This window comes from Oryza brachyantha, chromosome 2 (genome assembly GCF_000231095.2).
Source record: "Oryza brachyantha chromosome 2, ObraRS2, whole genome shotgun sequence".
Taxonomy (NCBI): domain Eukaryota; kingdom Viridiplantae; phylum Streptophyta; class Magnoliopsida; order Poales; family Poaceae; genus Oryza; species Oryza brachyantha.
This window is the reverse complement of record NC_023164.2, coordinates 22,832,156-22,858,351: the sequence shown is the minus strand read 5'-3', so window position 1 is coordinate 22,858,351 and position 26,196 is coordinate 22,832,156. Positions and strand designations below refer to the sequence as shown.

Sequence of the window (26,196 nt, the reverse complement as noted above, 5' to 3'; positions counted from 1 at the left end):
TCTTTTTCATGCCTCCGAAGAGACTAGCTGCCCCGAGTCCGGGTAGGCCGAACCGTCCAAGCGTCGAACAAATAATAAGTCAAATACTTTTCTGAATAACTTGAGCCAACAAAATCAGAGTGGCGCAGCGGAAGCGTGGTGGGCCCATAACCCACAGGTCCCAGGATCGAAACCTGGCTCTGATATATAGGGCTTCTGCAATTTTTTTTCATTTTTGTTTATCAAATTCTAAGTAACAGTTCTTCATGAGAAGACGTTCGAGAAAACGGATCTTTTTTTTTATCAAATTCTAAGTAACAGTTCTTCATGAGAAGAAGAGAAAACGGATCTAGTCGTGGTGGGCACGTCGTCTTTCACTGAAAGCATAAAGCCCATAGAGGTCATCGTTCGGGCTCTTGAGAACCACGGGCACGTCGTCTCATATTAAAAACATAAAACCGTTAGAATCCTGAAAAATTCGCTCAAAAAAAAGCTGAACCCAGAACTTCAAGTGCTACTTAAAACCTTATATAGTTACAAAGCTACGGACCCTTTCGTACTACCTGGTTTAGTTGATTGGACGTAAAGCAATCAACTATCATTAGTTAATCATCATCATGCGCGCTAATGCTAGTTGTGTCGAAAGGGCCCCGTCGCGGAGCGGACGTGCACGCATCGGTCGCACCGACTTGCACGCGCGCCGAGGCGCCCGCTCTTCACCGGATCCCGGTCCCGGCCACGGCCCCGGCCCGTCGATCGATCGATCGATCATCCGCCGGCCGCAGCCATCCACCGGTTTCGATCTCGTTGCCTCTGCGCAGCCTGGCGCCGGTGCTCGCGTTGCGCGCCCTGGCTGTGTGCCCGTGTGCGTATTGCCCGGCGCTTTCAAGTTTCAAGGCGTCGCGCGGCGCGCGGCGCGGTGTCGAGGCCCCCGCACCCGCCGCGTCGCCCTCAAACCCGCACCCGCACCCGCACCCGGGAGCCCCTGCCTGCTTTTGCCCCGTGCTGCCGTGCATGCGGCGCGAGAGGAAGACGGGATTTTTTTTTCTCCTCCGAGCGAGCAGCCGCAAACCGTCGTTTTCGCCGCGACACGGTGGCCCCGCGGGGGGCTCGTCGTCCATATCCGCTTTGCCGTGGCCCGGGGGCCCGGTATGGTTCGGTCAGGTCGCGAGCGATGATGAGTGGATCCCTGTCGAACCTAACTCTTGGGGCCCGCGTGTCAGTGACCGACGGCGATCGAGTGCACCGACAGCGATGGGCATGGCTGGGGACATCGGCGGTGCAGACGTGCAGTGCAGTGATGCAAGCAATGTTGCCTGGTCGGATGTGATCTCTCCATTAGCAAATAATATCAACGGACAATTGCGCATGGAAGCGATTATTATTAACCAGTTGTCGAACCAGGGTGGTCAGTGGTGAGAGCCTGAGAGAATGACACCCAAGGAAGGGAATTGTTTTATCATGGTTTTCATGATTCTATTTGGATTTATGCTAATAATATCGCTTACCTCGTCTTATCTTTTTGTTTCTGTTTATGTTTATAAACTAAATTTTAAATTTTTAATCTTAAATTTTGAGTTGATTTTATAGTTTTTCAGTGCAATTTATTTTTAAGTATTGACTTTTAGATCAATAAAACTACATTTATAATTTTTTATCCCAAATCATTTTTCGTTTGTAAATATGTTACAAGCAATCACCCTAGTCCCTTTACGTAGTCCCTTTATTTCACATCTAATAAATTTACTGAAAAATTAAGTTTAAACAGTTTATAGAAAACGTAGCAATATTTTCAACTCAAAACATACTGCGAACATATATTCAATGTTGGATTTAATAAAAAACAATTTTGTGCTATAGATATTGCAATATTTGTTACTACCTCCGGTCATCTTTATTTGTCGTTTTAGACAAACATTTTAGCATATTTTATTTTTAATTGTTAGTCTGAAATGTCATTTAATTATGTGTAGAGATAGTATATATTTTTTTTAAAAAATAGTCAACTTAAGATAAATTTAACTTATTTCCTCCGGTCAAAACTATTTGTTGTTTAGGACTAGATTTAGTTAAAATTTTCAAGTTTTGAGAACCAATTTTTTGTTAGAAAAATTATAAAACCAAATAGTGATAGTAATTTTCGAGGAAAATTTAAACTAAGCATTTAAGAAATAATTTATTGTTCGAATTTTATAAGTTTGATTAAATCTTGTCCTAAATGATAAATATTTTTTTGCTGAAAAGAATATTAAAAGGTCAAAGCATTTTATAATATAGAACCGAGATAACAACATGCTAGAAACTTAATTCAAGTTCGTAGCGTACATAAAAACCGACATCTTTAAAAAGAAAGATTCAAAGGTTCAACGAGTCTCTAGCGCCCTTGTTTTTCACCCCCAAGTTACGTTGGTACACGCCATCGACATGCCTCGTCCCAGTACGAATTTGCGGTCATGCGGCAGCACTTGTGTGCGAGCCTTTGAGTGCGTCACTAAAGATAAAAGGAAGTTTCACCTTCACCATCCAATTCTTTTGCATGCTTTGCTAAACGGCACGCAAATCCATTGATTAACCTTGTGTGGATGCATGATTATTGCTGTGCTCTCTTAGTAAATCTGCTTGGTAGATCCTAATGCTGTTTACATTTTATCCTTTTATGTGCCGAGTGTGGATAACCAGTTGGCAATGCTTCCTCCATTTCCCTTTCCACATTCTCATTTCTAAAAAAATAATAGGGCGGTTGGAAACTTTATAATTTTTCTTCGAGCTGGAAAGTTGGTACAGTCCTTTTAGATCACCTTTAGTGTAGTGTCATTGTGTGGACAGGAAGTCCCTTCTATCATGATCCAGAGATCGCACGGCATTAGCTCTTTTTGCCTAGACGAAATGGTTTTTTAATAGAGATGCAAAACAAGCCAATAAATGCTGCTTTGCATTAAGGAATTTGGTATGATTCGGAGGATTATAATCCTTAGAAAGATTTGCCCTTTGGAACGAAGGAATAGGGAGTATAAAATTTATATGGATTGTTTTTCTGTACCCCAAATTTAACATGAGCTCATATCTCCTGTTTTATTTCCGTTTGCTACGTTTAATGCACATTTTCTTATACTTCTTCTACATATGATTTCTTCCAAAGTTCCCTTGTGTAAATTTATATGAACCAACATCACCTCTACTCCTGTAGTGTTTATTTGTTTCGATTCTGTAGTATTACATAGGATGTGACAATGTCTTATTACGTTGTTTATGTTCATACGTTTTGAGAATTCTGCGTTCGTCTGTCCACTTTTGAGGTCACCGGCCTGTTCTTAATGGGCCTCTTAAAATCAAAATTTGTAAAATCTGGGCCTTATTACGTTCGTACGGGTCTTCATATGAACAGGCCCCTTTCCGCGTTCCTCAACAGTTCGGTTTGTTTACTTATTTTGATTTTTGACATGTCCGTTGTCCAAGCCCAACAGGGAATATTGAACTGATCCAGACCTGCTCAAACGAACCTGGAATTTCCAGCCGTCCACCCCGTCATCGCAATTTTTGGCAGGAACCGAGGAAAGCACAAAGCATATCACACACACATTGACCACATATACAATAAAATCACACACGCGAAGAGTAGGAAGAGGAAATTCCCGTGAAAACAATAAAACATGACCGGGCCACGCAGCTCGCAATTCGCAACACGAGCACACTATAGTACTGTTCACTCGTGAGCTCCATATGCTTTTGGATCCACGTGTCACCGAGGACTACCGCGTAGAAAATTTAGTTTCACTGAGGAGGCTTCCAACAAGTGTAAGACCAATCAATCTTACCGTAGCACGCGCGCTCTGAACAGATGGTTGATTCGCCGCGATACGAGCAAAGCGGCATGCAAGACCGCGAGGGATGTGGGGTGGGGGCGTCGGGATCGGATTCCATCCTTTCGTACTTGGCCTTCTTTTCCCTCGATCCGACGCGCGCGGCCGGGGACGACGGCCCGGCCGCCATGTGCCGTCTCGATGAGCCCCCTGCTTCCAAGCTACGGAAATTTGATGGCTCCGCTTTGCGTGCGGCTGCGTTCGCAAGGCACGTACGCGTAAAGCTCCTTGGCCTTCGACACATGACAGGCTCGATCGTGGTCTTGGGTATCCGTCTGTGATACGTGTGTGTTAATGTGCGACTGCATGCTTAGCTTGGATGCGAATCAACAGTTTAAATGTTTAATCGAAGGTACCGTGAGAAGAATACGAAGTGATTGCGCAGAAATTTCGAAGGTATGCATCGCGAAGGAACACTAGTAGCAGCGTAAATCAGTGAAGGAGACGATGCTCGATGGATACATCATGGAAACCTTCAAATGTGTTAACCTTTTACTAATGTTTCACGAGTTGCATTGGCAATGACAGACTGTTTCTCTCGTTTTTCCTCACTCTCACTACTTGTGCCGTTAAAGACGGACAGTCCTTCACAATAGGCTTACAACTTACAAATGAATTAAAGTTTACAGGCTAATCATTCTGAACAAACAAATGAATGCAAATTATAACTGTGCACTGAATATTGGAGCGACTACGTACGTACATAAGCATAGTTAAGAATGATTATGTTTTTTCCCGGAACAGATTATTATCATAGTATCCTTTTGTTCCGTTGTAAATAAACAAGACACAACAACCTCGTCTAAGCCTTTGTCACTTGGTCAGTGCTTCAATTCTCATCGAGATACTCCTATACAATAATCGAATTAAAATGCACTGTATTATCATCACTCAAAATACAATCAATTCACAATGATTAATTCCTCCTTCCCTCTCGATCAAAAAGATACTTCTTTGGGGCCGCCTAACTTCTGAATATCAATTTAATCTCTTCTTTTAATTAGTCATTCAATCATTGAAAGTTGCCAAATGGTATTGTACCTGTCGCCGTCACCATTGCCGCCGCGCCGCCGGCGGCCCGCCTCGCCTTCCACCTCTCGTACTCGGGGTCATCGGTGGGCAGCTCGTGGCGGCACAGCGGGCACGTGTTGCGGATGGCGAGCCACGGCAGGATGCAGCCGTCGTGGTAGAGGTGCGCGCAGGGCAGCCTCCTGGCGCTCTCGCCGGCCTCGATGCCGTCCTTGCACACTGCGCACTGCGCGTCGCCGCGGGCCGCATCGGCCTCCGCGACGACAACGGTCGGGAGGCCCTCCACGGTGGCCTTCGCCGCCGCGCGCCCGCCCTTGGCGGGAGGCTCCGCCTCCGCGGCGAGCTGCCCGAACAGCACGTCGTCGGCGTCGTCAAGGAAGAACGTGTCGATTCCCCCGTCGGCGTCGTCGGCGTCATCAACGACGAGGCCCCCGAGGCTGTTCGCGGCCAGGAGCACCTCCCACTCCAGGCTCCTCACCGCCGCGGAAGCCGCAGCCTCCTCGTGCTCCTCTTCCTCCACCACCCTGATGCCGACCTGCTCCCACTCGTCGCCGTCGCCGTTCGCGCCGAGGTCCCACCTCTGGTGGTCGTGCTCCTCCAGCTGCAGGCAGTCCCAGCAGAGAGGCAGCCCCACCTCCCCACCCTCCTCGTCCGGCGGCGCCCACTCGCCGTCGCCGTCGTTCTCATCATGGAAACCGAGCCCGAAGAACGCCGACGCAGTTCCTTGCGGCGGAGGACAGCGGTCCATGTGGGGAGGAGGGAAGGCGACATCCGAGTCGGAATCCGACATAAGAGCGGGGAACGGCGGCCAGAAGGAGGGGAACGACACGGAGGCCGACGGCCCCTCGTCGTAGTCGTCGTCATCGTCGGAGCAGCCGCCGCCGCCGGCGAGCGGGATAAGGAGGCTGCGAGAGAAGAAGGAAGAATCATTCGCCATTGGCCAACGACCGAGGTGGGGGACGTTTGCGCTGTTCCCTCTCCCTCCTCTCCTTTTCTTTCTCGCTGCGCGAGTCGCTACGCCTCCCTCTATTTTTTCTCCATTTTTTTTCCTTCTTTCCCTTGCTTTTCGGGCGCTTTACAAATCGATTGGTGTTTGGGTTGGTGTACCGGACGCACCGCGCCGCGAGGGGAAGGAGACGAGACGAGACGGCGTTTCCTTGTCAAATCGACTTCTCGTTCGTGGGCCTACAGAGAGCTCTCGGCCCACTACAGTAGAGGCCCATTTAGCCCATGATACAATCATAATGCGGAGTATATTATTTGGTCTTCTTTTATTTGTGGCTTAATAAACGCATTAATGGCTTCCAATTTTGCATTTGGTTTTCATAGGCATATCAGGCGATCTTTAAAGATGACAGATCAATTGAGCGATTGACGCCATCACAAACTCGAGTATAAAACCACTGTGTATCTCTAAGTCGGTTTTACAGGAGCTTGTTTTTGTCAAGGAGGGATCAATGGTGATCGGCCGCGTGATGCTCCTGATAACCACCCTCGCCGCTCTTCTGCTATCTTCCTCAGGTATGAGACATCTCCACTATATAATTTAGAATTTTCAGTACTCGTTGAGTCCATGCGGAAGTTGATCGATTTACAGCCATGGGCAGCGGAGACGTCTCGCCACCGGCTGACAACGCCTGCAGATGGGTGGTTGACCCGCCGGACGAGAACTGCGACCCGGAGTCGTGCAAGGCGAGCTGCTCTCTCCGGTACCATGGCATTGGCGTGTGCGATCCTGTTGGCTGCCAGTGCACTTACTGTCACCCGCCGTCGCCTCCGCCGAAGTTAACTTAGGCCGAAGAGAGGCGGTGATAAACAGATAGCATTTTGGCCCCACATGAAACGCAGAGATGTTCTGTGATCTGTGCTATAATTGAGATGTAACAGTGTGAATTTGTAAACCATTGACGCAATTTCAAACGAATAAAATTCGTGCGTTCCGAAGTTGTATTAATGTGTTTTTATAGACATGTTCCAAAGTAAATAAAGTTCCATAAAAAAAAAAGTTATTGGTACACTCGAACGACCGATGGCCTATAACGACTTGGGCCACCTGTATGCTGGCCGGGCCCTAAACCAAATGGACAGACAAGCCCATTATTAATCCGCAGATTTACCGTATTACCCCTTGCCCAAATCGCCTCGAATCCTCTCTCCATCAAAATCCCCGACCCCAAATCCGAAGCCGCCGAACGTCGCTTCGCCGGCGACGCGGAGCGGCCACCTTCCGCCGCCTCCGGCTCCTCCTCCAGTCGTTCTCTCGTCGTACGGATTAGCGTGGTGTGGGGATCCATCCTGGCTGATTTCCTTCCCTAGGTGAGCTGAGCCTGCTTTCACTTTCGACTACCTTGCCATGGGGCTCCGTGTTTTTCTAGGGTTCTCCCATCCCATCTCACTTTCGTCCTCACCAGTCTTCCATCCAGTGATGTTCTGATTTGTTCGTTTCATATGCTTGGGTTTTGCGCGCAGGGAGATGTCTGATTACCAGAACGTCGTCGGGGGAAGGCTCAAGCTGAAAGGGAAGGCGCTAGATGTGAAGGAAGGGGGAGTCAAGAAGAAGAAAAAGAAGAAGAACCACCGCGAGGAGTCGTCTGAAGCCGGGCACGGGGAGCTTCAGCAAGGTTTCTGCTCGTTATTCTATCGAGATTACTAAGCCCCGATTCTGATTGATATGCGCACACGAACTGCGAACAATTCCTATGATCTGAATAACTTATTTTACCTCTGAGTGACCACATGGTTGATTGACTACCTTTGTCTAACATGGTTGATGGAATACCTTTGTCTAGAGGTTCTTTCATTTGTTGATATATGGAGTAGATTATGGTTGCCTATAACACATTTATTTGGTTAAGACGTAACCGGGTTCCTCAATGTATATCTTGATGCCAATTTTGTCTGTACTTTTGGGTAGAGCACTCTGTAAGTCTGTAGTTTTCACTACTGCTAGCTGACATTGTTTTGATGGCATGTTACTACTTACTACCTCAGTTATATGTAACTTTGAACAAATAAGAAATTAGGCCTCGAACTCCTGTTTGTTGTTAGTTTTTGCATTATACAAGTAGCTATGTGTGCATGGATCCTTGGACATTTAGATGAAAGTAAAGAAGTTGGACATTCAAGTTCATTGCTATGACAGATACTAACATCTTTAGCAAACGATTGATTTTTGGATCACCCTAGATAATATCCGACTTATGGTACATTAGGCTATATTGGACAAAGCAGAATGCACCAAACAGGAACCTGTAATTTGAGATGGGGTTGGTGCTTATGCCGACTTCAAATTTAAGGTTGAAAATTTTAATTTTGGCTTGTAAACATAAGCATAAGCGAAAAGACAGGGTGTGAGCTCTTGGACCTTAATGTTGCCCATCCTTGCTAGTTTTGTTCATTTGTCTGGAAACTTGATTGTACATAGCAGTATACTTTTCTGTTTGGCTAAGCGAAGTGCAGCCACATAAATTTCTGCTGAATGTACTTTTAATAATTTGATCATTGCTACCTTTGTTCATTTGTCTGGAAATTATTGTGCGTTGCTGTACACCTTTTCTGTTTGGCCAAGTGCAGTGTAGCAGTATAAATTGCTTTCTGCATTAATGTACACTGCTTTCTGCTTTTAATAATTTGATCGAAGATATTACACTCTTTTATGTTTGTTTAAGTGAACTGCATTAATGTACACTGCTTTCTGCTCAATGTACTTTGTACGTAATATGGTCAATGTTCGTCAGGTGGAAGGTCTGAAGTACCAACTGATCCTAATGATCAATTGACTGAAGCTGACAAGATGGGAGAGGAAGAGAATTTGCAAGGCGACTATGATCACCTCACACCCGCTGAGCGGCGTTACATGGAGCAGAAGCAGAAGATTGACATGCAGAAGCTGGCCAAAGTATCCAACAAGTCACACAGGGACCGCATCCAGGACTTCAACCAATACCTGGCAAATCTCAGCGAGCACTACGACATCCCAAAAGTTGGCCCTGGTTAACGTTCAGAGTCTTACAACAATGCTTGTATCCTCTGTTAGCGTGTTATGCTCTTACCTGTACGGTTCTGAACATTTGGTTTTGTGTTGTATTTCAAAAAAAAAATCAAACCATGTCTAATTCAAGTATTCCTATTCTGAGTACTTACGCCCTATGTCCTCATTGCAACCTTGGCGGCTGGACTACCGTCATATTATCGCTTCTACTAATAAGCTAAAAATTAAATTTGCAATATTAAATTTAGAGTTGATTTTAGGTTTTTTTTATCTAGTTAATTTTGCAGTCTTTACTTTTAGAACGCTAAGAACATATATATATAAGTTTTATTTATAAATCATTTTTTATTTATAAATATATTGTTTTGCTTTTTTCTTTAAAAAGCCAAACGATCTGTAACTTTAGTTTTTAATGTCACAATACAGCTAACGGAAATTTCCACGAAGTTCACCATCGAACTAAAAATTTCAAGTACTTCAACTCAAATTTCCATCACTCAGACAATCAGTAGGAAAGCCGTCAAATACAATTTGTGGTGATATCACAACGCGTAATGCAGGTACGTAATACAGATTGTATCAATATACAAAAAAAACTAAAATATCCTCCACTTCCGCGAACCAAACACTGCAAAAAAAAACCTATTCGTTTAACCAAAGGCACCCTAATATTATTTCTGGATATGTTCAGTGTCAACTACTACCTCTAGCTCAAAAAGACTTCATCTTTCCTTCATTCCACACATATCAATATACAACCAAAAAACTAAAATACTCTCCACCTTTTCAAATCCTAATGTATTTGTTCTTCAAATTCTCAAACTTCAATAAACATATCTCCTCCTTTTTCAAACTCAAATATAATAACCGCTCTAAAAACAAAGTCTTTTGTGGGATAAGTGAACTAGCTAAAAACGAAAAATTATGAGACGGGTGGAGTAGTAAGCATTCAACCTAGTTTTAAAAAACATTCAATCTAGCTTTAGACAGGTACAACAATTCAGAGATTTGGACCAACAGGTGAGACAGCCAGTTGACTTGGTTAGTTGAAACCCCTACAACATGCACACCAATTCAGAGATTTGGACCAACAGCTGAGACAGCCGGTTGAATTGGTTAGTTGAAAGTTGAAACCAGGTTCATTGGTGATGTTTACTGTACAGGATGGGCAAGAACCATCTTCTGCAAAACATGTTGGGCAAACATTTTAATTAAGACCATAAGAGGGTGATAAAACCTGTTGAGCGAATTTTACCAGAAATATCAAATTCAGTATATGACTATTAGGAGGGTGGTGTCGAAGTAATAAGTTATGCTATTCAACACATACGTTAGATGTATTAGAAATTAATACAATTTAAAAGGAAAATAATAGCTTCACAGATGATATTATCTTGTTCATCAGAAGCAATCAGAGAACTTTGAAGACCATGAATAGATGTATCAGCAATAGATACTTCAGATCAAATGACCTCCTCATTTTGCTTCCCAAAAAGCTAAGTGTCCGTTGAAACATCATTTAAAGCATGTGCTCAGTCATCGGATAGCATATTGCTTGGCAAATGGGAATTCATGAGAACAATCAGAGAACTTTGAAGACCTTGAGTAGTTGTATCAACATTAGATACTTCAGATTATATAATCTCCTCATTTTGCTTCCCAAAACTTAAAACACTACATTTCAATCCAAACATCATCCAAAATCAAGCACTACACTTTTCGATCCAAACACTACATTCTCAGATCTCAGATAGTATGTTGCATGAGATTCATGAGAACAATCAGAGAACTTTGAAGACCATCAATGGATGTATCCACATTACAATTCAGAACAAACAACCTCCTCATTTTGATTCCCATTTCCCAGCAACCAAAGACACTACAGTTTTTATTTCAAATTTCTAACATCATAAAGGTATATCACTATAGCCACAGAATAGGGAGAAAAACATCCACTCCGATAAACATTAAGGGTGGAGGGGGTGGCAAGTCAAAGATTGTAGAGATAATTGTCAGGTGGATAAGCAATCAGAGAACTTTGAAGACCATATGTGTGTAATCAACATGAACTTTCTGATGGTATGACTTCCTCATTTTGCTTCACACCTATGTTGTTGTTAAACCCAATTAAAAAGCTTCCTCCATATCAACAAATCAATCATCCTAAATTGCAAATAGCTACAGATTAAGGAAAGAGACATGAAAACGAAGCGATCAGAGAACTTTGAAGACCATGTATGTGTTCTCCACAAGAAAAAATTCGGACAATTTTGCCTCCTCATTTCGCTTCTGAATAAATGCAAGGAAATTAAAATGAACTTGAGACAACCAAAATATATATAACATGATACAATGTAGACAGAAGGGATGATTCTGAGGAAAATCAGACTTTCCCAGAAGTTTAGAGCCCCTGTCCAATCCATATCAATGTAGCACCCATACCCTTTACTCGCAGTTTTCCCTGTACCCAACCTTAAGAGAACAGGGGGCTAATAGTGCAAGTTAACCATAGCAATACCATCAAATCCAAGAACCATCATGCACGCTACGCCGTATAACACGATTGAATTAAACTCAGAACACAGATCGAAGCAAACCACGATTGAATTATTCACGCAGCGTAGATCGAAGAAGCATGGGAACAATAAGATAGCAGGTGAGCCAACCAAATAAACGTGGGGATCGCATAGAGCAAAAAAGGAGAGCTCGATGAAGCTAGGGTTTCGCTGGCGGAGTGGGCACCTTGTAGGCGGTCCCGCTGGTGCCTGGCGGCTAGGGTTCTGAAGCCACCCCGTGTATCGTCAAGAGGAAAAGAGTATTGGTTGGGCTGTATATGGGCTGAGCCCTTCTATTTTCGATTTTGTTGGGCCTTCCATTTTCTACTGTTGCGTCTGTTCGTGTACGAGTTTACATTATTGTTTCTCTCTCAGAAATCGAAAGATTAAATCATCCTCTAAGAAGGGCGCAAATTTTCATTGTCTACCATTTAAAAAAAAAATATTCCATTCAGGGAAGTATGCAGATCCACTTGAGATTTGTGAAATGTGAAGCATCGTGTAACGTATACACGGCAGCAAACCTATGCTGCTATTTACTCGTTATATACTTATTTACTCGACGAAATGAAGAGCACTAGAATTCCAGGGACACGTAGGTTGCAGAGTAGTCGGGCATCTTGTGCAGCCTCCTGAGGATGCTCTCGGCCGCCTGCTTGGCGTTCGCGTCGCCGCGGTGGAAGGCGCTCACCAGCGCCGTGGGCAGCATCCTGTCGCCGGTGACCTCCCTGACGCACCCGTCGTCTCCATGCACCAGCAGCTTCTCCACCACGGAGAAACACCTCTGCCACAGTCTGTTCTCCCTGTGCTGCCTCAGCACCGCGAGCACGCGCCTCGCCGCGCCCTGTTCGACGAGAGCGACCACGGCCTTCTCGACGTCCACCCTGTCGTCGACGAGCGTGCACAGCGCTCCCAGCGCGGCGTCCACGACCCGGGGGTTGTCGTTCTCCAGGCAGACGAGGAGGCCCTCGACGGCGCCGGCCTCGAGGAGGCAGAAGGTCGTGGACGGCGAGCACACGCCCCGGTGCACCGGGCAGACGTTGAGCGGCGGGCTCTTGCTGTTGTGGTTATGCACCCTTGCGTCTTTCAGGCGCATGAGTATGGTCATCTTCTTTGGCCGCGGCTCCTCCTCCGGCGGCGGGCGGGACAGCTTGATGGAATGGTAGCTGAGGTTCTCGAGACCCACGGCGGCGAGCCGTTGCACCTCACCACCGCTACCGGCAGCTCCGGTGAGTAGACCGGTAAGAACCGAGGCGAAGTCGTGGTCCATGGCCGCCTTGAGCACGTCCGGGTTGTACAGCGTCACCGTGAGACGCACGAGCGTGCCCACGAGGCCCTCCAAGTACGGCGCGGCGTGCCTGCTCGTCCTGGCCGCGCCGCTCCGCATCTCCTCGATCCCGCGCAGTATTGCCGGCACGGCGCCCTCCTGCACGAGCGCCAGGTTGAGCGAGACGTTCCGGAACGGTAGCCTCGAGAGGAGCGTCACCGCGGCGGCGTGCCGCTCCGTGACGGTGGCGCGGCCGGCGCGGATGATGCTTCTGACCAGCCTCCTCGGCTGGCCCTGCGTCCTGCACAGCCTCTCGGCGATGGTGTGCCCCATGTGCGCGGACAGGGTGATGAGCAGCCTCGTCGCGGCGACGCCGAGCGCCTCCGTCCGGGAGCTCATGAGCTCCACGACAGAATGGCCCCGGTGGTTCTCTCTGACGACCGAGACCAGGGCGGCGAGCGGCTTGGCGTGAGCGGTGAGCGCGAGCAGGACACGGATGACGCTGAGGTTGAGCTCGTCGGGCATGAAGCACTTGAGCATGTGGACGAAGTTGTAGATGGAGTACTTGGACGTGAGGACGTGGCCTTCCTTGTTCACCACGGTGGTGTCCGGATCAATGCCGGACTCGACGACGTTGGCGAGGACAGCAGCAGCCATGGCCTTGTAGCTCAGGGGATCGTCGTCTACCTTTCGGATGAAGAGCTCCTCCACCATGACCGGGACGACGCCTGCCTCGACGAGCGTCTTGCTGTTGGGGTGGTGTGAGGAAAGCTGGACCAGGACGTCGAGCGCCGCCTTACGTGCCACGGTGTTGCAGCTGTGCACCATCTTGATGAGGACCCCCGACGTGTCCCCGCTGATGTCGATGGTGAGGTCCTGCTCTTGGACGAGCTCACCTAGGTAGCTGACCATCTCCATCTGCATTTCTTCTGAACCTGTTTTGAATTTATCTCAGCTCAAATTCCAACTACTTATGAGAAGAAAAGATTCCAACTCTGAAGTTATTTAGCTCTCTTATGTTTAAGAAACATTTGGGATGTTCAAGTGATGAAAGTTGTGGGAAGAAGTTTTTTAACACACAGGTGTATATACACCCGTTGCTTGTATGTCATCTAAATAGTTATCGAAAAATATGAAAAAAAAATTGACAAGATAGTTTGATATGAGTTATACCACTCTACCAACATGCAAGTTTAAATTTAACTTCTACAACTTGTAGAAAAAATAACAAAAACAATTATGAATATGCGTATACTTAGTTTCAGTTTTGTTTGTTTTTTTTGCTACAACTTGTAGAAGTTAAATTTAAACTTACATGTTTGTGAAGTGATATAACTTATATTAATCTATCTTGTCAATTTTTTCATATTTTTTGATAACTATTTAGATGACATGCAAGCACACGGGTGTACATACACCCGTGTGCTTAAAAACTGTTTCCCGAAAGTTGTGAGACACTATCCTGTGTGTGCGGGCGACCAGGTGTAGTCAAACACCTTTGACTTTATTGAGCGACAAATGATCAATACATTTTCAGAAATCAGGTGGGTGGATATAAACCACACTTATAACAACACAATAATATTAATGTCGTTGGATATGACAGATGAGTTTGTATGTAGGGAAAAAAATTACTCCAGCAAATACTCTATCTCATACACTAAAAATAGAGCATGATCTATATTGAAAAGATACTTCATTCTACTCACTCTATATCTTAACATTCAATCATAGGAGAAGACAACAAGAACAATATGAGAGGAGATTGCAAAATATTAATAAAATATATATGAAGAATGTAATATGAAAAGATAATATATTTTAGATGACTATCAAATGGTAATATGGATGATCAAATTTGGATGAGCCGCTAGGAATGCTCTAATACTGTGCTTAACTAGAGTGCCATTTAAGACATTTCATGCATCAGTTTAAGTAATGTATTTCTTCACAGAAAAACACAATTACCTTCAACAAGATGAATCTGAAGGGGTTCTAGATAGCCACTTTCGGCCATGTACTTGATGTTCTTTGAGCACTTCTCTAGGTTCTTTAGGACCTCTCCTGCTTTCTGAGCAGCAGTTGGATCATCAGAATCATTTATCTTCATTGTGGTGAGGATGAGGATACTTCCAGCAGTTGACCCAATATCCTCCAACAATAACGGTGACTTCGAAAGCTCCAGCAAGAAAGAGATGGCTGCATCCCTTTCATCGGTACCATTACTTGACAGTAGTTTAATTGTCCGGGGAATGGCCTTAGTTTTTCCAATGATATCCTGCAAGTAATAAGAATTCTTACCTTTCCTTCTTCATCCAGTGCGGAAAACTAGGGAATTTGGTTTAGTTAACCTGCGTAAAGAACGCAGCCTTAGTAGTACTTACCTTTCCTTCTTCATCCTCAACTAACAAGCACAGAAGCTCCAGCGCGCTACGCCGAATCTGCACGTTGTTGTTGTCCAACAACCGTGCCAGAAACCTCGTGACCCCAATCTTATGCATATGCTCTCTATTCTTCCTCCTCAGCTCGACCAGCGACATCAGCTCATGTATGGCCTCAAGCACTATAGCATCCATACTTGACAGTGAGAGTGCAGTGCGGGCAATCCTGATTCTCATTGCCTCATTCCTCATTTTCCATTCTGCAATCACACTCTTCAGGGAAGAATTGCTCATCAACGTCCTATTTTGCAATGGCATTTTGGTTACAGGGCAGATGACAGTTTTAGAATTGCCGGCAAACCTATTGAAATATTCCTCTATGGCTCTCCTTTCATATGTCACACCGCTCTCCGTTAACACAGGATCAGTCATCACCTCATTTGCCAATGGACAGAAGAGCGCATCATAAAGCGGTTCAATGTATTCTGAGACCTCCGGAAGAGAGCTGAACATCTGACCTCCAAATTCATCAGATTCATGGTACATTCCCTGCAAAAATTCCACTAGCCTCGGCATGTTGCTGTCATGGAAAGACCTCCTATTTGGCATGTTCTTCACTGTATTTGTCAACATATCATCCTCTAAGAAACCCCTCGCTGAGAGTGCTTTGACCGCAACACCTGTGTAAGCATTGCTGCCAAGTGCTGATGAAGGTATCTTGCTAATATAATCACATAAGTTCTGAATGACACTGTCCAAGTCTTGAGTTATGCTAAGTATCTCATCATCTGTAAGTTGAAGTGCTCTGGCTCTGCATCTTGCAGTGAGGTCTTTAGCAAGGTTAACACAAGCAGGTGGAGATTCTGGCATCTGTGTCACACTGCTTGGGGCCCTTTGTGCTGTTTGACGCTTTATTGTGACTGTGCCTGAGTCATTGAAACTCTGCTGATTGACATCAGTACTGACCACCAACAACATGATTGCATATGCTTACTGAAAAGAATAGATAACATTAAGGTAAATATTGTTCAGGCATGTTATCACTAAACCATCACAAAATCTTTGCAGTAAATTAGGTTAATAAAATATTGTTCAGATTGGATATATGATGTTTATGGCATCATCATGCTGCCATCACTACTCCCCTGACTAACTAAAATATAGAGATACAGGATACAGCCTTTGATGCCATTACAAGCTCAAAGTTAGTGGAATTGCACAACATAACCATGACATTAATCTGATTACTATAGAAATAAAAAAGTTTCCTGTGGAAAATAACAGCAAGTGTTCCTTACTGCAATACTCTTCCACATAATCGCCCTCAAATAAAAGAATCAAGACTTCAAGACTATAACAAAGTACCTGTAAGGCTGTAACCAGGAACCAGAGGCTCCAAGATTTGAACTCTACAATGACTTCATGTAGAGTAAGTTACAGAGCAAGCCTTTTGTTGCCTCCTCCTTCTCCAGGCTCCAGCACTGAACCTGGCCCTGTTCCCTGTAAAGTACCCTATGATATATAGATGAATGCAAGCAAATTAGACCAGGCAGAATGGATGGAATTTATATAGGTTATCTATTCGTGTACTGGTAAGCTCTATTTTAATATTGCATTTATTCATCACAGGGAAGCCCTGTTGAAGCTACTGATATAACTGAGAGAAACATGATAAACGAAGGGTCAATCTTGGTGAGTGGCAGACTGGCATAATTCCTGAAACTTAGCTTAATAAGAGCTCAGGTTAGGTACTTCAGATTATCCAACAAGAGAAATACAGGTTCATAATAGGAACAAAGTTAGGCGATAGGTAGGTTGGCAAACTACCGGAAAGACTAATAGACTATAGTAACAATAATATAAAGAAGAAAGCATCTGGAATCTATATAGAATATAATAAAGAGGGGATAGATGCAGATATATCCCTTCTAACTTGTGGCTAGCAAACAAGTGTGTATAGTAAAGTTCGATTGTTACACCTCAACATAAAGCCATGCATCACCAAAATTAAATGTAGATCATAATCACAGGTGACATTCTGATGGCAATAGCAAGCTAAGATTGATGAGCGCTAGAATGTAAGCACATAATCACAGGGAACTCATCTAATCATCAGAAAATGTGCTAGTTTTGTGCAGGTTGACTTCCAAAGTCCAAACAACCTATACTGCCCAGCCATATCTTCCAAATTTTCTTGCCTGAACTCAACACAATCTCAACTACACAACCTACTTACTCACAAATTTTGGCTTTACTAATCTATGCAATAAAAATGCCTAATTAATTTCCGTGGAGTTTATTAATGGCTGACGAACATCTACAGAGTGATTACTACTGCTCAGTGAGATGAGTTATTGTTGAACAAAGAGGGTAAGAATATTAGGGATGCCGCCACAAACGTTGATTGTTGAACAACCATAAAATAAGGACAGATATGGCATAACAAAAGGACGAATCTTCAGTTAGGTCGTCCCTGTATGATTGAGAATTTGGATGCATCTACGATTGCCAGACTGCGCAACAGATAGATAAACAAATCTAGTCAATGTCAATGGCAAGCTTCAGAGTAAGACGGCATACCAAGTACCAAACGAGGGTCGCAGAGCCGTGGTGCTCGTGTTCCGACGGCGGCTGGCCGGTTGTGATGGAAGCCTGTAATGCGCCGTACGCGCTCGGAGAGGCGACCGACGATCCGTGTGGTTTGCAGAATTGCAGCAACGCGTCCCTCGACGCCGGGGGGGGGGGGGGGGGGGGGGGGGGGGGGGGGGGGGTGGGGGGGGGGGTATCTTGGGGAGGCCGTGTGGTTTGCAGAATTGCAGCAACGCGTCCCTCGATGCCGGGGGGGGGGGGGGGGGGGTGGGGGGGTATCTTGGGGAGGCTGTAGGGGAAGATCCACCAGCACACCGGCGGCGAGCCCACGCCGCAACCATAGCTGCCGTTGCCCCTAACGCCGCCCCCATTTCGCTTCGGGGAATTTAACTATTTGCTACCGTTATATTTATCGACTCTTCAAATGCTCCTCTTAATTTTAGCCTTACATAATTACCACCGATGCGATATTGTTTTCTAATTATTTATCCACCATGGAAAACATGGTGGGCCCTACATGTTAGCTCTTTTTCATTTCATCTCCCCTTGCCATTGTCTTGGCCGACGACGGCGAGCCGTAGGACAAGTGTTACTACCAAAATGAATTTGTCGCAAGTGGAGTCCGACAAGCATGGGGCCATCGAGGAGTCGTTGCCACCTGAGGATAGAAGCTCGAGCTCCCCTCACCGTTAGGCATCGTCGTCGTCCCCGCTGCCACCAAGCGAAGATACAGATCATCACCAGCATCACCTAGGCGTCGTGCATCGGTTCGTCGATACAGACCATGGTGGTCATGCAGCAGATCATATAATTTATTTTGTATAGTGTGTATGTGTGGCTAGGCACAGGAGATGAGTTTTCTCGAAAGTGTCAGGGCTGTCGCCATGATCGGAGAGAAAAGTGTGATTAATTGGCCATTGTAAATTAAGCTAATGATGATTGTACTTTCGTAATTGATGATTGTTTTGGTCCTGCCATATGCTGATAGCTCTAGACCTCTGGTTGTCATCTATGTACATCGTCAAGTCCGTCACTCGCCGTAGTGACATTAGATCGATGAAATGTATCTTGGGGAGGCTGTAGAGGAAGATCCACCAGCACACCGGCGGCGAGCCCGCGCCGCAACCATCGCTGCCGTTGCCGCCTCCGTCGTCCCCATTTCGCTTTGGGGAATTTAACTATTTGCTACTGTTACATTTACCGACTCTTCAAATGCCCCTCTTAGTTTTAGCCTTACATAATTACCACCGATGAGATATTGTTTTCTAATTATTTATCATTTTAGCCTATGTGGCATGCCACCGTGGTGGCCACCACGGAAAACATGGTGGGCCCTACATGTTAGCTCTCTTTCATTTCATCTCCCCTTGCCATTGTCTTGGCCAGCGACGGCGAGCCGTAGGACAAGTGTTACTACCAAAATAAATTTGTCGCAAGTGAAGTCCGACAAGGATGAGGCCATCGAGGAGTCGTCGCCACCTGAGGACAGAAGCTCGAGCTCCCCTCAACGTTAGGCATTGTCGTCGTCCCCGCTGCCACCAAGAGAAGATACAAATCATCACCAGCATCACCTGGGCGTCGTGCATCGGTTCGTCGATGCAGACCATGGTGGTCATGCAGCAGATCATATAATTTATTTTGTATAGTGTGTATGTGTGGCTGGGCACAGGAGATGAGTTTTCTCGAAAGTGTCAGGGTTGTCGCCATGATCGGAGAGAAAAGTGTGATTAATTGGCCATTGTAAATTAAGCTAATGATGATTGTACTTTCTTAATTGATGATTGTTTTGTTCCTGCCATATGCTGATAGCTCTGGACCTCTAGTTATCGTCTATGTACATCGTCAAGTCCATCACCCGCCGTAGTGCGCAGGCAGCACTGCCGCCGACGAGTGGAGCTCGTGCTCATCCTGTGCCCAGCTACACATACACACTATACAAAATAAATTATACGAACTGCTGCATGACCGCCATGGTCTGCATCGACGAACCGACGTACGCCGCCTAGGTGATGCTGGTGATGATTTGTATCTTCGCTTGGCGGCAGCGGGGACGACGACGATGCCTCACGGCGAGGGGAGCTCGCGCTTCTGCCCTCGTGTGGCGACGACTCCTCAATGGCCCCATGCTTGTCAGACTCCGCTTGCGACAAATTCATTTTGGCAGTAACACTCGTCCTGCAGCTCGCCGTCGTTGACCAAGACGATGATAAGGGGAGATGGAAACGAAAGAGAGCTGACATGTAGGGCCCACCATGTTTTCCATGGTGGCCACCACGGTGGCATGCCACATAGGCGAAAATGACAAATAATTAAGAAACAATATCTTATCAGTGGCAATTATATAAGGCTAAGAGAGGCATTTAAAGAGTTGGTAAATACAAAATAGTGGCAAATAGTTAAATTCCCCTACGCCGTGCGATCAGAGGTAAACGGTCAGGATAGACCGACAGTCTAGCGGTAGGAGTGGATGGGTGCTTGGGTGGAGCAATTTTTTACGTAAAGGACCCTGATACTAACTCAAATTATCAATCGGGCCCTGCATAGATGGACTCATGGACACACGATTGGACCGCTACCAAGGGTTCAGATTCGAACTCAGGCCCATCATCACATTCGTTTCCTCTTGAAATAAGTTTACAGAAGTTCTCTTATTTTATCACCGAATCCGATTTTCGTTCTCCAAGCAAAAAACTAGATATAATTAGTCTCTCAACTATTAAAACCGGTGCAAAATAAGTTCTAATGTGGTTTAGACTGTGATTCCGGTTGACGTGGCTACGTGATTGATTTGACTTCGTACTTGTCCTGATATGGCACACGAAAAAATTTTAAAAAACAAAAAATAAAGCAAAATATATGGACCCACATGACAGTCAAGTAATAAAATTAAAATATAGTATGACTCACATATCAGATACTCCACATTATTCCCTTTCTTCTCTATCCATGCGAGTTCACCGGAGACTAGAGAAGTTTATCTGGTGGAGGATATCGTCGTAGAGGACGCATATTTTTTATTTTTTATATTTTGCTTTCAGTGCCACATTAGATGAAGATCGAGCCAAACCAGCCACGTTGACCGAAACCGCCATCCAAACTATCTTGGGAATTATTTTACGCTGGTTTTAATAGTCGAGAGTATTATGGTTTAGGGACAAAATAGAACTCGTTAATGGATAGCTTATTCCTTTCCTCTTTCGTACGCTTTCTGGGCGCACCTCTTGCGGCTAAATTCAGCCCGTTTCCCTCCACGTTGCCCATTAGAGGCCCACATAGAGCCCCACCGTCCTCCATAGTCCTTCCCGCCGGCGCCGCCCGGAGCGGGGCTCCGCCGTGGGGTGGTGCCGCATACCCTGTCTCGCATGGAGACACGCCATGATAAAAGCGCGCGGCATGGCTCACCTTCAACTTCAGGGAGATATAGGCTTTTAAGCGAGTGTTGTTTAGTTACTAAATCAGGAGCCGCTCTAATAATAAGATGCCTCGCCTCGTCCGGCCAAAGCGTCTCGCCACGCTCGTTCCTCCCTCCGTTTGCTCTTCGTCTCGTCGTCGATCGCCTACCCTCCCAAGCCCGCGGCGTTGTCCAGGTTCCGAGGTAAAAGGGGAGGAACCGTGAAGAGCATATAGTCTGGATCCATGTTTGTGTGAAAGAATTTTCCGTTTGTATGCAATAAGAGATCAAACAACGATCAAAAACTGGAATTCCGACCGCGCAAATTGCACCACCCTAGGAACAAAGGTTGGGTCTTTGGCGCCGTCTTCACGCGTAGATCAGCGAGGATGGTGATGCCAATGCCGAGCGGCGCCGGTGGCCACGACGCGGAGGGCAGCGAGCCTCTCCTCCCGAGGAAGCACGGGGACGGCGGCCAGGGTGGGGGCACCGCCTCGTCGCACGACTACTACGACGGCGCGTCCTTCGCCGGCGCGGTGTTCAACCTGTCGACCACCATCGTCGGCGCGGGCATCATGGCGCTCCCGGCCACCATGAAGGTGCTCGGCCTCGTTCCCGGCCTCATCCTGGTCATGCTCGCCGCGCTGCTCACGGACGCCTCCATCGAGCTCCTCGTCCGGTTCGGCCGCGCCGTGGGCGCGACATCGTACGGCGAGGCTATGGGCGACGCCTTCGGTGCTCTCGGCAGGGGGCTCCTTCAGCTCTGCGTCGTCGCCAACAACGTCGGCGTGATGGTCGTCTACATGATCATCATCGGTACCGTGTTGCCTCGGAAATCACCATTGCCTCCTCCTCTTTGCCCTTCAGATTGGTTTGGGTGAATTAACGACTCCTGTTTACGCAAGGTGATGTGCTCTCCGGGAAATCTTCCAGCGGCGGCGAGCACCATCACGGCGTGATAGAAGGATGGTTTGGCCCAAACCGGTGGAACGGTCGCTTCTCCATCCTCATCATCGTCACGTTCGGTGTGTTCGCTCCACTCGCATGCTTCAAGCGAGTCGGTGAGTACAAGAAAGCTGCAGTTTTTTTTTCCCTTTTCAAATCTGAGCATTTTGTTCTCACTTCGGTCTTGACATGAGTTCAGATTCACTGAAATACACATCAGCCTTGTCGGTTGCTCTGGCCATCGTGTTCGTGGTGATCACTGCCGGAATCGCCATCGTCAAGCTGATGAGAGGGCAGATTCCGATGCCTAAGCTGTTCCCTGATGTGCATGAGTGGAATTCCATCGGGAGACTTTTCACTGCAGCTCCAGTTCTTGTCACCGCATACATTTGCCACTACAACGGTACTAATACATGAAGTGATCAGTTTTAGTTACCAGCTAATTGCGCGTTTTGGTGTGGAAATCTGACACTGCTGCATTCAGTGCACCCAATTCACAACGAGCTCAAGGACCACTCCCAGATCAGGCCAATAGTGCGGGCGTCGCTGCTGCTCTGCTTGGCCGTGTACATCACCACCAGCTTCTTCGGCTACCTCCTCTTCGGCGACGCGACGCTGGACGACGTGCTCGCCAACTTCGACTCCGACCTCGGCATCCCCTACAGCTTGGTGCTCAACGACGCCGTCAGGGTCAGCTACGTGCTCCACCTCATGCTCGTTTTCCCCATCGTGTTCCACGCCCTGCGGCTCAACATGGACGGCCTCCTCTTCCCCTCGGCGAGGCCCCTGTCCAGTGACAACCGGAGGTTCGGCGCGCTCACGGCGGCGCTCCTCATCGTGATCTTCCTCGCCGCCAACTTCATCCCCAACATCTGGGACGCGTTCCAATTCACTGGCGCCACTGCCGCCGTCGCCATTGCTTACATTTTCCCTGCCGGAATGGCGCTGAGGTGGGTGACGATCAGCTCATCAATTAACTTGGCTCAATCTCATAGCCCCATTCTTATTAGAGATCTGTCATCTTGGTCGTGTGATTTTGCAGGGATCGCCACGGGATAGCGACGAAAGGGGACAGATACCTCGCGGTGTTCATGATTGTTCTTGCAGTAGCGGCAAGTGGAGTGGCCGTGTACAGCGACGCTTCCTTGGGAACTTTTTAGTTGGCAAGCGCCCATCTCCGTGGTGATCGGTGCATTAGCTAGTGGACGATGAAAATTTTGTTGTTTATACGTTGAACTCAAGTACTCAACATTTTGAGCTCCGTTATAAGTACATATATGCACAACTACCTCCAGGGTCTGCAGAGATAGGTGTAGATCATAGTGCAGCGGTGCAAAAAAGTGCTAAACCGCGAAAATGTGGATCTTTTCTTGTTACTGACAAAATGGCTGTTCTATACCCGTCCAAACTGTACTGGACAGGAACTGATCAATTTGTATTGATTTTGTATCAGCATGCTACTATACCAAAGTTATTGGGATTCTTTTGGTATAGTTGACATTTTTTTAACCTGATGTAATTGCTACTGTCTTTGTATTTTAATAGATAGCGTTGTTAACTTTTGATCGCATGTTTAACCATTCGTCTTATTAAAAAAATATATAAGTAATAATTCCAACCAGCACAAAATAAATAATAATTATATACTCTTTAATAAATTAAGTTATCAAATGTGTAACAAAAAGTTAACGACACCACCCATTAAAATACGGAGGGAATATTTATTATATATTTGATTGTTATCTATCATTACCATAGGTGTTTCCTAACTAGAGACTATTATTATTTCATCTTAAATTTGGACCAAGATATCATCTACTCCATGAACTTGAAAAATACACTTTAGGTTTCTAATATTAGTTTAATACACCACCCAAAAATCTAAAGTGTAAATGTATAGCTCGGATGCTAACGTGGTCTACAAAATGACAAGAATTTTGCATATATATGTTCATTCACTACAATATGCTCCAAATTGACTCTCGTCATTCTCAAATCGCATTTTTTACTATTGTCCTAATTTTTGTTGTCCCAATCTAATTTGAAATTGTCAAGAATCAATTTAGAGACATATTGTAGTGGAGAGGTCTAAATATAATTTTTTTCTATCTGGGTAGCCACGTCATCACTTGAGCTATATCATACACAGACTCCCGATAACACATTATCGGGATTACAGACTTAGAGATGTGTAGTTTATAAGTTTACAAGTCTAGGTGACACCTCGATCTAAGAATTGGCCATGTATATTACTCTTTTTTTAACCAAGAACTGTATTTGCACAACCGACAACACTCATGCAACATTTTCAATCTTTTGGTTGCTTTATAAATGGCTCATATGAATGCATCCGTCAATCCCTCGTGTAGAGGTTCGCTTCAGTTGGGCTGGCAATGGAAAATTGCCCCTAACTTAGAGCATATCCAATAGTCACTCTAAGTTAAAATTTGACAATTGCAGCAAAAAAAAAAGAAAAAAAACACTTCAACACATCTCTAACCGGATGTCATCTAGCTTGTCAAAATCCTTTTCTCGCTGGCCAAACTTGGCAAGGCAGATGCTTATAGAAATAAGTTGATAAACATGGGTCACACCACGATCCGAAGAAGATACTCCCAACTAGGCAAGTAGCAGAGAGAGTCGTCAAGCTCGACAAAGTAGTGAGGAGGATTGGTGGTCGCCCAACACACTCTCCAATGGTGGCATTGGCCGCCTAGCGTCACACGGGCGTCATCAAGTGTTGTCGCCCACCCTCCCTCCGGTGTTGGCGGCACTACCTTACTCTCTCCTCCACGTGCGACCTCCCACACTAGACCTGACCTCGAGGCAATGATCGGCTCTCTCCGACACAGCAAATGTTGTCACTACTGCCAAGCTAAGGAGTCTCCTCTCGCCCTACCACTCCTTCCTCGATGACACAGCAAGCCAGGGAGCGTCGCTAGTCGAGATTCACCCAGATTCCTTCCACCGCTAGTTAAGCATTGCCCCACTGATCGAGCTCTGCCTTGCTCCCTTTAGCCACCAGTCCAAGCTCAATCAAGCTCTGCCGCTACCTTTCGCCATCAATCGAGTCCTGTTGCCTCGCATATCATCGTTCCCGTAGCTCTGCTTCGCCGGTCTCTTCTCTGTGGCAGTGTTGAATGCATTGATTAGGTGGGGAGAAAGAGAGTGAATAGAAAAAAAAAGGAGAGAAGAAAAGGGAAACATTAATTGTGGGACCCACATTAGTTGGAGTGGGAGATGAAGAGGATGTTTTTTAAATAGCATAAGACCCTGTCTCTATATCCGTCGAATATGGTAGATAATCTGGGTTCTGTGATGACTTAGATCAAACCCGGGTGGGTGGCGTGCACGGCCAAGTGAGTATGGAGTGGGTTGGTCAAATAGAAAATAAGATTTCTATAATGTAGCAATCTAGGATGAACTCTGCCCAAATTCATAGTGCTAGATGAGTTAAACCCTGCCCGAGGTAGCTATATTTTTGGACAGAGAAATTTAGTCAATTGGTCAACTCCCATAATTCGAGGAGGACTAATCATAATGGCTTTCACAAATCGCAGTGACCCGACAGATGTTAAGATTAGGGGCAATATATTTTCCTCGCGGGTATCTTGAAAACAAGAAGCAGTGCATTAAGATTAGTCATCTTGTTCTTCAAGTATCAGCAAAACATCTATCGGGTCGCTATCCAGTATTCCAGACGTCAAATGCTATGACTTACCTTGATGACTCAGAGAGATGTTACATCGGAAGCTGCACTGCGCTTTGCACTACAAACTTTGCGGTGCCAAATTGTTCACTCATATACTTCTCTGCTTGTTTTACCTTGACCAGAGAGAGTAGTCACCAAGCAGCCAAGCTAGACCATCGGAAATCTGACACATTGTATCTTCTCCGTTGTGCAGCTATATAAGGAGCAAGCTGGAATACTCCCAGTAATTAGCGAGTGTAGTCAAGAATCCGGAATCGATCAGCTGGCCAGATAAAATTCAGCTGCTAGTTCAGATAAAAATCGGAGGCGGCGATGGAGCACGGGTCGCCCAACATCTTCTGGCCAGCGGCGTTGGCGTCCTTGTTGGCGCGTTTCTGCACGGGTTTCAGCGGCGACGGTGACGACGACGGATCGGCCGCTGGTGGCGGCGACGATGGCCTGACGCCCCAGCAGATGGCTTCAGCTTCTGCCAAACACTTCTCCAGTGCTCACAAGAT

The 26,196-nt window shown here is 46.0% G+C and overlaps 4 protein-coding genes and 6 non-coding genes across 11 annotated transcripts; 3 read left to right on the top strand and 7 right to left on the bottom strand.

Annotated features, from left to right (window-relative positions):
- The first annotated feature begins 113 nt into the window (after positions 1–113).
- On the top strand, positions 114–185 carry TRNAM-CAU. The gene has a single exon. It is a non-coding gene; the product is annotated as a tRNA-Met (tRNA).
- A 4,115-nt stretch (positions 186–4,300) lies between these two features.
- On the bottom strand, positions 4,301–5,947 carry LOC102707092 (E3 ubiquitin-protein ligase CIP8-like). The gene has a single exon (XM_006647769.3). It carries the CDS (start codon positions 5,803–5,805, stop codon positions 4,852–4,854), a length of 954 nt encoding a protein of 317 aa, XP_006647832.2. The 5' UTR covers positions 5,806–5,947; the 3' UTR covers positions 4,301–4,851.
- A 1,073-nt stretch (positions 5,948–7,020) lies between these two features.
- Positions 7,021–9,008, top strand: LOC102706814 (protein FAM32A). The gene is made up of 3 exons (XM_006647768.3): positions 7,021–7,184; positions 7,338–7,489; positions 8,606–9,008. Exons 2-3 carry the CDS (start codon positions 7,342–7,344, stop codon positions 8,863–8,865), a joined length of 408 nt encoding a protein of 135 aa, XP_006647831.1. The 5' UTR covers positions 7,021–7,184; positions 7,338–7,341; the 3' UTR covers positions 8,866–9,008.
- Positions 9,009–10,265: 1,257 nt separating this feature from the next.
- Positions 10,266–10,345, bottom strand: LOC121053698. The gene has a single exon (XR_005811242.1). It is a non-coding gene; the product is annotated as a small nucleolar RNA R160 (small nucleolar RNA).
- Positions 10,346–10,436: 91 nt separating this feature from the next.
- Positions 10,437–10,516, bottom strand: LOC121053699. The gene has a single exon (XR_005811243.1). It is a non-coding gene; the product is annotated as a small nucleolar RNA R160 (small nucleolar RNA).
- A 119-nt stretch (positions 10,517–10,635) lies between these two features.
- Positions 10,636–10,713, bottom strand: LOC121053700. Its single transcript, XR_005811244.1, has one exon. It is a non-coding gene; the product is annotated as a small nucleolar RNA R160 (small nucleolar RNA).
- Positions 10,714–10,882: 169 nt separating this feature from the next.
- LOC121053702 lies at positions 10,883–10,959 on the bottom strand. Its single transcript, XR_005811246.1, has one exon. It is a non-coding gene; the product is annotated as a small nucleolar RNA R160 (small nucleolar RNA).
- Positions 10,960–11,068: 109 nt separating this feature from the next.
- Positions 11,069–11,147, bottom strand: LOC121053701. Its single transcript, XR_005811245.1, has one exon. It is a non-coding gene; the product is annotated as a small nucleolar RNA R160 (small nucleolar RNA).
- Positions 11,148–11,816: 669 nt separating this feature from the next.
- LOC102706534 (putative U-box domain-containing protein 42) lies at positions 11,817–17,741 on the bottom strand. Of its 2 annotated transcripts, XM_015834081.2 has the most exons (5): positions 17,643–17,741; positions 16,428–16,574; positions 15,066–16,055; positions 14,650–14,959; positions 11,817–13,616 (listed from the first exon to the last, which is right to left on the bottom strand). In XM_015834081.2, exons 3-5 carry the CDS (start codon positions 16,038–16,040, stop codon positions 11,992–11,994), a joined length of 2,910 nt encoding a protein of 969 aa, XP_015689567.1. In that variant the 5' UTR covers positions 16,041–16,055; positions 16,428–16,574; positions 17,643–17,741; the 3' UTR covers positions 11,817–11,991. The 2 variants fall into 2 exon arrangements, with proteins under 2 accessions (XP_015689567.1, XP_006647830.1); XM_006647767.3 differs by lacking the exon at positions 17,643–17,741 and having other exon boundaries at positions 16,428–16,855.
- Positions 17,742–21,035: 3,294 nt separating this feature from the next.
- Positions 21,036–23,551, top strand: LOC102706256 (amino acid transporter AVT6A). Its single transcript, XM_015833518.2, has 6 exons — positions 21,036–21,246; positions 21,383–21,858; positions 21,948–22,103; positions 22,187–22,390; positions 22,472–22,937; positions 23,030–23,551. Exons 2-6 carry the CDS (start codon positions 21,432–21,434, stop codon positions 23,145–23,147), a joined length of 1,371 nt encoding a protein of 456 aa, XP_015689004.2. The 5' UTR covers positions 21,036–21,246; positions 21,383–21,431; the 3' UTR covers positions 23,148–23,551.
- The last annotated feature ends 2,645 nt before the right edge of the window (positions 23,552–26,196 follow it).

Excerpts from the sequence above, each read along its gene's own strand:
- LOC102706256 (XM_015833518.2), top strand. The coding sequence starts at position 21,432 with ATGGTGATGCCAATGCCGAGCGGCGCCGGTGGCCACGACGCGGAGGGC. Across the intron at positions 21,859-21,947 it reads CGTCTACATGATCATCATCG|GTGATGTGCTCTCCGGGAAA; the intron begins GTACCGTGTTGC and ends TGTTTACGCAAG. Across the intron at positions 22,391-22,471 it reads ATACATTTGCCACTACAACG|TGCACCCAATTCACAACGAG; the intron begins GTACTAATACAT and ends TGCTGCATTCAG.
- LOC102707092 (XM_006647769.3), bottom strand. The coding sequence starts at position 5,805 with ATGGCGAATGATTCTTCCTTCTTCTCTCGCAGCCTCCTTATCCCGCTC.
- LOC102706814 (XM_006647768.3), top strand. The coding sequence starts at position 7,342 with ATGTCTGATTACCAGAACGTCGTCGGGGGAAGGCTCAAGCTGAAAGGG. Across the intron at positions 7,490-8,605 it reads GCACGGGGAGCTTCAGCAAG|GTGGAAGGTCTGAAGTACCA; the intron begins GTTTCTGCTCGT and ends AATGTTCGTCAG.
- LOC102706534 (XM_015834081.2), bottom strand. The coding sequence starts at position 16,040 with ATGTTGTTGGTGGTCAGTACTGATGTCAATCAGCAGAGTTTCAATGAC. Across the intron at positions 14,960-15,065 it reads TTGAGGATGAAGAAGGAAAG|GATATCATTGGAAAAACTAA; the intron begins GTAAGTACTACT and ends TATTACTTGCAG. Across the intron at positions 13,617-14,649 it reads TCAGATTCATCTTGTTGAAG|GTTCAGAAGAAATGCAGATG; the intron begins GTAATTGTGTTT and ends AATTCAAAACAG.